This window comes from Ostrea edulis, chromosome 3, assembly GCF_947568905.1.
Source record: "Ostrea edulis chromosome 3, xbOstEdul1.1, whole genome shotgun sequence".
In the NCBI taxonomy this organism is placed as follows: Eukaryota; Metazoa; Mollusca; class Bivalvia; order Ostreida; family Ostreidae; genus Ostrea; species Ostrea edulis.
In genome coordinates this window covers 49,708,725-49,720,139 of record NC_079166.1, presented here as the reverse complement: position 1 = coordinate 49,720,139, position 11,415 = coordinate 49,708,725, and the positions used below count along the sequence as shown (strand labels likewise).

At 36.7% G+C, this 11,415-nt stretch overlaps 1 protein-coding gene across 1 annotated transcript in view; it reads left to right on the top strand.

Moving 5' to 3' along the window:
* The first annotated feature begins 3,407 nt into the window (after positions 1-3,407).
* Positions 3,408-11,415, top strand: part of LOC125676033 (temptin-like) — an 8,899-nt gene continuing 891 nt past the window's right edge. The window contains exons 1-2 of the mRNA XM_048913927.2: positions 3,408-3,666; positions 9,106-9,256. Coding sequence (XP_048769884.1) covers positions 3,487-3,666; positions 9,106-9,256 — 331 coding nt within the window. The 5' untranslated portion in view covers positions 3,408-3,486. The remainder of the gene's footprint in view (positions 3,667-9,105; positions 9,257-11,415) is intronic.

Genomic DNA, 11,415 nt, shown 5'->3' with positions numbered 1-11,415 from the left:
AGACTAAATATGTAGCATGTCTAAGCAATCTATTAAATCATTACCAGATTATCCTGTCCTTTATATAGATCATGATAGAACATGATACAAAATAGCGGTCAATCTCCGATATTGCCCAGTTGTGTACTCCATGATAAATACTCCGAGATTACTCCCTGAGATGGAGGACAGTGGCACTATATTTCAGGTTTGGATACGGATACATATTTCGTTTTATTGCGCGATTTCATACCACAAGCCACAGTGATGGAACAGAAATACAATGGCGGTAATTCCATCGTGACATCGCCATATCTTACAATCGTGTTATCATACAATCGCCATATCTCATCATCGTGTTATCGTGACATCGTCATATCTTACGATCGTGTTATCATACAATCGGCATATCTCATCATCGTGTTATTATACCATCGCCATCTCGCTATCGTGTTATCATACCATCGCTATATCTCATCATCGTGTTATCATACCATCGCCATATCTCATCATCGTGCTATATCATACCATCGCCATATCTCATCATCGCGTTATCATAACATTGCCATATCTCACGATCCGGGTTAGAATATGTTCTCATTACCCCTTGATTGTATTAAGAGGCGAGTAAATGGGGCGGTCCTTCGGATGAGATCGCCAAAACCGAGGTCCCGTGTCACAGCAAGTGTGGCACGATAAAGATCCCTCCCTGCTCAATGGCCATAAGCGCCGAGCATAGGCGTACATTTTGCAGCCCTTCACCGGAATTCGTGACGTTTCCATATAAGTGAAATATTCTAGAGCGGAACGTTAAACAATATACAATCAATTTATTTTACCATCGTGTTATCATACCGTCGTATCTAATTACCATCGTGTTATCATACCTACACCGCCTTATCTCATCATCGTGTTATCATACCGTCGCTATATCTCACCATCGTGTTATCATACCTACACCGCCTTATCTCATCATCGTGTTATCATACCTACACCGCCTTATCTCATCATCGTGTTATCATACCGTCGCTATATCTCACCATCGTGTTATCTTTCCATCGCCAGATCTTATCGTCATGTTATCATACCATCACCATATATATCGACATCGCGTTATCATATCATCGCCATAGAGGCGATTGAACAATGAAATACTAATCCCACTTGCCTCTTACTTTTACAGTTTTCCATGTGTTCACATAAATTTGCATCATGTCCCGTTTATCTCAATCTCTTATAGCGGGGGTAAGATTTAGAGGAATCTTAGATGGAATACATGCAACAGGATTCGGACTGCACGATAGGAACTTAACCCATGCTTTTAATATCACAGGCTCTTGATGTTTTTTTTAGAATTATATATAGGCCTAATAAAAAATTGTCTTCCTGTAAACAAACTATCCACAAGGTAAATTACGCCGCTATCTTGGTTTTCTTTTTTTACCAGTTGCATCGCTTGAAATTTTCGGCGAAAAGTTAGACCCCAACCGCCTAGCATAAACTCTGTCAAGGTCTTAATAAGAGTCCATTTAACAGCTATTATCAAACGTCAAATATCGTCTACTGCTTCTCAAATGGGAAAAATCGGTTAAGGGAGGACGGGGGTTGAAATCATTTCGGGATAGCTCTTTTTCATTGGTCGATAAAATTAGAAATAGTAAATATTTAGCAGTGGAAAAGATGTTTTAGTGAGGAAATGGATCTGGAACAATTCTCCATCGTCCACTTCCCATATTTATGTAGCAATATTCCAATATCACCTGCATATGGTGTTTATGTTTATATATCTCAACTGATTCAATACGCAAGAGCTTGTTCTGCGTATGGTCTGTTTTTAAATCGAGGCAGGCTACTGACAAACAAGTTGATGGTGCAGGGGTTTCAACAGTCTCGTTTAAAGTCAACATTTCGAAAATCCCGTGGGGATCCGGGTTAGAATAGGTTCTCAGTACCCCCTTGTTGTCCTTCGGATGAGACCGCAAAAACCGAGGTCCCGTGTCACAGCAGGTGTGGCACGATAAAGATCCCCCCTGCTCAATGGCCATAAGCGCCGAGCATAGGCCTAAGTTTTACAGCCCTTCACTGGCAGTGATGATATCTCCATATGAGTGAAATATTTTCGAGAGACACAATCACTCGAAAACTCTATGGTTGTTATAACCGGTATTTACCAATACAACCTATCATTGGGTCAAATGTTTCATACTGATTGTTAGGCCGTTCTTGGCACACTGATTTTGACTATGGATAACCCCGTTTACCTGATCAAGATATAGGGTTCACGGCGGGTGTGACCGGTCGACAGGGGATGCTTACTCCTCCTAGGCATCTGATCCCACTTCTGGTGTGTCCAGGGGTCCGTGTTTGCCCAACTCTATATTTCTTATAGGAGTTCTGAGATTGATCACTGTTCGTTATCTTCACCTTCCATTGATATATACGTTATTTTTTATGAAGTTAAACATGATAATTCCATTTATTCATCATTCATTGTACAGTATTACAATGAGTTGAAAATAAATGTCATACATGATAAGAAAAGTTCACAACTGAATTGACATAACCACACGTGTGCATAGGCATACTCTCAAACGTTTACAGTGACATTTGTACATCCAAATGTCTAATTTTCATTTTTGTCGGAGTCCAAGCAAAAAAAAGGAGGGGGGGGGGGGTTAATGAGTTATTTCAATGTCATTTTACGATAGATGAACTAAATTTCTCCGTGGCAGCCCGTCCCAAAACCACACAATTCTGCCCGACTTTTATTGTTTACAGGGCTGCTTACTACTCTGTATTCAGTGCCACTCTGGCACCCCCTTTTCCCACACACAAGTATCTGCAAAGGAAGTCCCATTTGCACAATGATGTCAACTTCCGTCCCCCCTTTACCGATTTTTATTTTTTTTTTTTTTTTTTTTTTTTTTTTTTTTTTCATTTGAGAAGCAGTAGCCGATACTTGACGGTTGATTACAACCGATAAATGGAATTTATTTCCAGATCACCAGAGAGATAAGACCTTGACAGAGTTGCTGCTGGATGGGAGGAGTCTAATATTATCATATTAAACCGAACTGTTCGCTGACAATTGCAAGCAATGCAGATAATAAAAAAGAAAACCAAGATGGTTGCGTGATATACATTGTGAATAGTTAGTTTATAGGAAGACAATTTTTTTTTATTTGATAAAAACATCGAGAGCCTGTGTCTAATTTTGTCAGAGAATCTCTCTCTCTCTCTCTCTCTCTCTCTCTCTCTCTCTCTCTCTCCTTTTTTGCCAGAAAGAGCGGATGCTAAGCTGTCTAACTCCCTTTCTGGTTTCTGGTTCACGTAAACTAATTATTTCTCTTACAAATATTTTGGTATGTCGTAATGTGCTACCATACATCTGTCACGGGAACATGTGGCTGGACGTACGTCTTCACAAGATAAGACATACCACCTCTTAAAACTGCTAGATAAGCGCCACAGTATCAGTCCGTGTTGTATTAGTGCTGCTGTACTGTCATGAGGTCCCTGTTTCTAGTGCCTTTGCTATTCGTGTCCGCCCTGGCCCATGCAGGTTTCCGCCTGATGATTCCTAACGGCATCAATGTCCCCAACCCCTGCACAAATGTGTTCGGCCTGTGGAACGCAGTTGGCCACAACATAGAAATTGGTGGCGGTGCAGCTAATGTATTTGGAGCGGTAATGTTATACAATATGTTATAGGAATCTGTTTTCTCTGGTTTTTTCTCCCTCAAAATTGTAAGTTTCTGGAACGTTGTCGTCTACAAATTGCTTTTACATGGTATCACCAGTGTGGTACAACAACACAGGTTGTGACTTGATCAAATGTTTTAATAACTTGTACAAAAAGTTGAAATCAGCTTCAACATATTCTAGAATAAGTTTGATTCAATTATAATGAGTGAATATTGATTTCATGTATTGAATTAATAATGAAGAATAGACAGGTAAGAATCACAATAGCTCACAACTGCATTTAACAGGTGTGTCTTGTATTGGATTGCATATACGAAGCAATATCTGTTTCCTGCATTTTCACGTCTTTAATCATTTATGTGATGCAGGGATACTTACTCCCCCTAGGCACCTGATCCCACCTCTGGTATATCCAGGGGTCCATGTTTGCCCAACTCTTTATTCTGTATTCCTTAAGGAGTTATGAGATTTACCACTGTTCTTTATCATGCAATTCGACATTTAGATATATCGACGACGTATTATCTATTAACAATAATAATTTTCATTCATATGTTGATTCGATATATCCCAGTGAACTCGAAATAAAAGACACCACAGAGTCGTCCACTTCTGCTTCATACTTATTTCATTGAAAGTAGATATTAACGGCAAACTAACAACTCAACTTTATGACAAACGGGATGATTTCAGCTTCTCCATCGACAACTTCCCATATGGTGTTTATATCTCTCAACTGATTCGATACGCAAGAGCTTGTTCTGCTTATGGTCAGTTTTTAAATCGAAGCAGGCTACTGACAAATAAGTTGATGGTACAGGGGTTCAAACAGCTTCGTTTAAAGTAAGCATTTCGCAAATTATATGGTTGTTATAACGATCTAGTTTGCCAATATAACATATCATTGGGTCAAATGCTGTCTGACATGTTTAAAACAGATTGTTAGGCTGTTCTTGGCACACTGATTTTGACTACGGATAACTCCGTTTACCTGATCAAGATATAGGGCTCACGGCGGGTGTGACCGGTCAACAGGGGATGCTTACTCTTCCTAGGCACCTGATCACCACCTCTGGTATATTTGCCCAACTCTCTATTTTGTATTGCTTATAGGAATCATGAGATTGATCACTGTTTGTTATATTCACCTTTCATGCATACCTTGCCACATCGATGAACTCAATCACAAACATACATTTAAACTAGAGCAAAGCTCGTTGCAAAGCAACAAGAGGTCTTCCGTCGGAGCTGTGTGACATAAAAACCTTGAATTTGACCATATGTCCTTGGGTCAGGTCCTAATGCAGCCTCAGTTAACATGAAAATCTGTTGTAAGTATGAAATATAAATGTGTCTTCATTACTTGATATGGCCAGGATAGGGTTTGTATTTTCTAAAAAGTGAACTTGACAATCAAGGCCAGGACATATTCTTTGATCATATGGAAACTTTTTATCAGTATTAATATATAAAAATTGCCATTAGTAAGATATATTAAGACTCTAATCAATTTTTAATTTTTAGAAATGGTGCAAATGACCTTACATAAAAAATATTCATGTTATGGTCATTAATAATCTTTATGTGAAGAATGAGCTTACGGTGTATTTTTAAAAGTTGTGGTCTGGGCACATTTGCACGGATAGACGGACTTGGCGATATCTCAAACTTTATTTGCTGGGACTATAATTAGTGTTCGGTAATATTGTTGTCTGTTCTTCCAGCTCGAAGAGGCAGTCTCTTTTGTTAGATTGTCAGATATTAATGGGAAGGTTTTATAAAAAGTAGTGTTTTATATTGTAGATGTCATAAAAACATTGCTTTTCCGTAAGGGGCAATGGGCAATAACGATGACGATTTTCCATTGAATTGCAATGCCTGTTTTTGGACCGATAAAATGCTGAAAATTGTAACTGATGATGTTTTTCATCCTTGTGTGGAAATATGTAACATCATCCCTTCTCCCCTCGACAAAAATGGTTATCCTGCTTTCCAATATCATCCACAGATACAGAGCAGGGAAGAGTGGTCAGAGAGAGGACTAATATTAGTTTATTTCAGACCATACTTCGATGCTTCGAGTCAAAGCACCTTATCCTCCTGGGGGGGGGGGGGGGGGTTGTGTTTTGTTTTTTTGAGTTCATCCTCGTGAGTGATTTTACAAAAGACGAATACAAGTTAAGTTTTTAGAAAGAAAATAATCAACTGTGACAGGAAGATAAGTACTGTAACGATATAAGTAGTTTGGCTACGCTGGCGATTCTGAATTCTCGTATGTAATTATGAAATAGTTTGAGAATTTAATATATATCATTGAAATGAAGCTATAAAGGTGTACTATGAATTTTTATCGTTAGATGTTTAATAAATTTATACTACTCAAGTACATGCGTGTATGATCTCATTCCACGAATCCGTCTTTTGAGGCGCGCGTGTATGTGGCATTACATTCTTTCAGCATTTAACTTTTCAGTCCCAATAATGAAGAAAAAATTATTATTTAAATTTATGAAATTTATGGCTCAGGACATACAATAAAGGTTTATAGCTGTTACCAATATTTTATCATACAACAAAATTATGATAGCATAATATTCAGACTGAAGAGAATAATTCATCGAGTTTGAATTATTTATACATACAAATCAAATAAATTGCTCTCAAATCTTGAATATTTTATTAAACTTTAATATCTATCTGCGTAAATACATGTAGGTATATTATGTACACAGTGCGCACAGAAGTCGTGTATGAATTTCACGCCAGGGGCACGTGCCGCAGTTACATAATTTGGACCAAGAGTTCTGAATCAATGTTTAATCAAAGTCATTGTTTTTAAACAATAAAACAACACATCATTTGAAATGAGACTGGTCGGCCATGGGTTTCTGAATATTCTATACGCATGTTTAGATTTGGTTTAATCATGATTATAAACTATTGATTTCAAAACATGTTCAGAAATAAATTGTTATGTTTGTAAAATGTATCCATTTTCTTTTTCAAAACGAAGAATTTGAGTAAAGCTTGTGTGTTCAGTTAAAGTAGTGTGAAATCACAGATCGCTAGTCCAGCAGCGATGAAACTCCGATATTAAACACACATTCAATTAGACATGATTGAGAAACGAACTGTATATTAAATTGCAGATTTTAAAATTGATGCCTGACTCAATGCTCTAAAGTTTTGTATTTTAAAAAAATCAAACGTAAGACCAGGGACGTATAAACAAGTATATACATCCCCAGAAAGACTGAATTATTCGAAAAATCCAATATGATCAAAAACATAACATTCTGTGTTATATTTAGGACGACAATGTTTACTCTGTGTACATGCCCTGGTTCACACGCGATGGTTCCTCGAGGCGGTTACGTAATTGTAAACAAAAACAAACCCCGCGGTGTATGTAAGAACGATTGTTTATTTTAAAGCTACTAAATAATAAAAGAAGAAAGTTGTCGATAGATGATTTTTAAAGGAACCATAGATCACGTTAAACCCTTATTTTAAAAGAATATTAGCATTTCATGAAGTCAGATTTATCAATACAGAGATTCTGTACCGCTAGGTTATAATAACTTATACAGAGATTCTGTACAGCTAGGTTATGATAACTTATACAGAGATTCTGTACCGCTAGGTTATGATAACTTATACAGAGATTCTGTACAGCTAGGTTAAAATAACTTATACAGAGATTCTGTACAGCTAGGTTATGATAACTTATACAGAGATTTTGTACCGCTAGGTTATAATAACTTATACAGGGATTCTGTACCGCTAGGTTATAATAACTTATACAGAGATTCTGTACAGCTAGGTTATGATAACTTATACAGAGATTCTGTACAGCTAGGTTATGATAACTTATACAGAGATTCTGTACCGCTAGGTTATGATAACTTATACAGGGATTCTGTACCGCTAGGTTATAATAACTTATACAGAGATTCTGTACCGCTAGGTTATAATAACTTATACAGAGATTCTGTACAGCTAGGTTATGATAACTTATACAGAGATTCTGTACAGCTAGGTTAAAATAACTTATACAGATATTCTGTACCGCTAGGTTATAATAACTTATACAGAGATTCTGTACAGCTAGGTTATAATAACTTATACAGATATTCTGTACCGCTAGGTTATGATAACTTATACAGAGATTCTGTACAGCTAGGTTAAAATAACTTATACAGATATTCTGTACCGCTAGGTTATGATAACTTGTACAGAGATTCTGTACCGCTAGGTTATGATACTATTTGTACAGAGATTCTGTACAGCTAGGTTATAACTTGTACAGATATTCTGTACCGCTAGGTTATGATAACTTATACAGAGATTTTGTACCGCTAGGTTATAATAACTTATACAGGGATTCTGTACCGCTAGGTTATAATAACTTATACAGAGATTCTGTACCGCTAGGTTATAATAACTTATACAGAGATTCTGTACAGCTAGGTTATGATAACTTATACAGAGATTCTGTACAGCTAGGTTAAAATAACTTATACAGATATTCTGTACCGCTAGGTTATAATAACTTATACAGAGATTCTGTACAGCTAGGTTATAATAACTTATACAGATATTCTGTACCGCTAGGTTATGATAACTTATACAGAGATTCTGTACAGCTAGGTTATAACTTGTACAGATATTCTGTACCGCTAGGCTATGATAACTTGTACAGAGATTCCGCTAGGCTATGATAACTTATATAGAGATTCTGTACAGTTAGGCTATGATAACTGCATGCATACTACATGTATGTACAGTCATTTTCATATCCTTATCACTTCAAATGAACATGAAGCGATATTCTAATGAACGTGAAGCGATATTATAATGAACGTGAAGCGATATTTAATGAACGTGCGATATTATAATGAACGTGCGATATTATAATGAACGTGAAGCGATATTATAATGAACGTGCGATATTATAATGAACGTGAAGCGATATTATAATGAACGTGAAGCGATATTTTAATGAACGTGAAGCGATATTTTAATGAACGTGAAGCGATATTATAATGAACGTGAAGCGATATTTTAATGAACGTGAAGCGATATTCTAATGAACGTGAAGCGATATTTAATGAACGTGAAGCGATATTCTAATGAACGTGAAGCGATATTTAATGATTTCAGAATGGCACCCTCACTGTACAATATCTCCATTTTTCGTTTCAGTCCATATAGTACGATGACTTTTTACTGCACCATTTTCCTTTTCTGGTTGGCTTTCTTGGGTGTGAAAATTAAGAGTTCTGCATATGTATTTCCACCATTCCAAATTATAAACTACATGTATATTATAAACTATAAAGGAGAGTTTTCAGAAAAGTACCTTAAATAAAAAATGAGTCGATCATTCATTTGTTGTATGTGAATATCTTGTAATTTCAGGATTTTGTGACTGCTAACACTAAATGGACAAAGGATCTATGTCAAAAGGACTCCGACATGGACGGGAAAACAAATGGCGAGGAGCTAGGGGATCCCAACTGTGTGTGGACAGCGGGAGCCACCCCCGCTGGTGACGCCACGGGGCATCCAGGTATTACTGCCCTCGTGTGAATCAGAAGTAGACAAATGAAAGGGACCTTTAACAGGGGTGTTGCTAAAACGCGGAACGGAAAACGAAACAGAAAACGGAACAGAATTTAAGAATTAGAATGATTAATGTAGTTAAGATGACACCAAAAATCGGAGGAAAATACTTTATTTTGATCAAAATCAAAATTTTGGGAATTTGTTTCCAAGCAATTTTATCTTAAAATTCTGCATCATAAATTGATTAAGCGAAGTTAAACGTTTGTATAAGAATTTACTAAGCATTTTACAAGAATTTTGAAATTAACTACATTTATCATTTTTATTCTTTTTAATTTTGTTCCATTCCGTCTTTTGTTCTGCGTTTTAGCAACACTCGTTCTCAAGGTCATAACATAAACATAAACAATCGTATTTACCAAATATTAGGTTCTACTTTTTCTCCATTGCAAATCAAATGAATGTTATAAAACACACATTTCTAACATTTTTACCAGTAGCCTCATCATAAGCAACCTTTGTGCCCGATATGGATTTCTACTATATAGTAAATTAATTCTTCTGTAGTAATGATATAGCCAAAATAAAAGGTTTACCTTTCTATACTCGCGATATTGATCTTGCTGTAGTGTTATGGCACAATCTGTCTTAACCGAGTTTAATGTCAAACAATCAACTTGCAATTAACATTTTAACTAGACCTTTGCCAAATTACCATGGTTCAGGATCATGACATATTAGATAATAATGTGGAATCTTTGTGTCAGTTGTATCCTTTAAGTGTCTCCCCATTACAAAGCTGTGGTCCATATTTCTAACTAACTTGGTCAAACAATATTTGGCAAGGCTCTATTCCTAAACAATCTGTGTGCCAAGTATGAACTTAAAAGAGATCCAGACAAATTTTACTTGCGAGTTGTGACCTTGCCAAATGACCTTGGTATTAGGCAGTAATATGAATTTCTAATTGCTCGAACGATATGAAGCAGAATTTATTCAGGAACTTCTACGTGAGCAGAAAAAATATCTTGCTGTGGCCTTCAATTCGACATTTATATATATCGACGACGTTTTATCTATTAACAATAATAACTTTCATTCATATGTCGATTCGATATATCTCTGCGAGCTCGAAATAAAAGACACCACAGAGTCATCCACTTCTGCTTCATACTTAGATATTTTATTGAAAGTAGATATTAACGGAACAACTCAACTTTATGACAAAGGGGATGATTTTAGCTTCTCCATCGTCAACTCCCCATATTTGTGTAGCAATATTCCATTATCACCTGCATATGGAGTTTATATCTCTCAACTGATTCGATACGCAAGTGCTTGTTCTGCGTATGATCAGTTTTTAAATCTAGGCAAGCTACTGACAAACAAGTTGATGGTACAGGGGTTTCAACATTCTCATTTAAAGTCAGCATTTCGCAAATTTTATGGTCGTTATAACGATCTAGTTTGCCAAATACAACCTATCATTGGGTCAAATGCTGTCTGGCGTGTTTCATACCGATTGTTAGACCGTTCGTGGCACACTGATTTTGACTACGGATAACTCCGTTTACCTGATTAAGATATAAGGCTCACGGCGGATGTGACCGGTTGACAGGGGATGCTTACTTCTCCTAGGCACCTGATCCCACCTCTGGTGTGTCCAGGGGTCCGTGTTTGCCCAGCTATTTATTTTGCATTGCTTATGGGATTTATGAGATTGATCATGTTCGTTATCTTCACCTTTCATAAATAAGATCATATTCGACACAAAGATTACTTAAAAGCAAACGATATGTCCTGTCCTCAACTAATTACAATATCAAACTAAAGATCACTGGTAAATAATGTAGCTTGGAACATTTTGGGGCAGTATTTTCAGCATGGGCAGAAATTAGAAATTCAGATTTGACATAAAGGTATCATTATGATCCGACGGTGTTTTATGAGCCCGAACCAAGGTCATTTGGCCATCTAAAGCTGTTAAGTAAAGATAGTTTGTAATGGAAAGACATTAATTATAAACTTATATTTGGCAAAATGATTGCCTATATAACTATGTAGAGCTATACAACTCTGAAGAAATCTTATCCCCGTCATACAGTGATGTGTAGATCTCTGGCATTAGGTGACCTTTTGTCCCGCCATACAGTGATGTGTAGA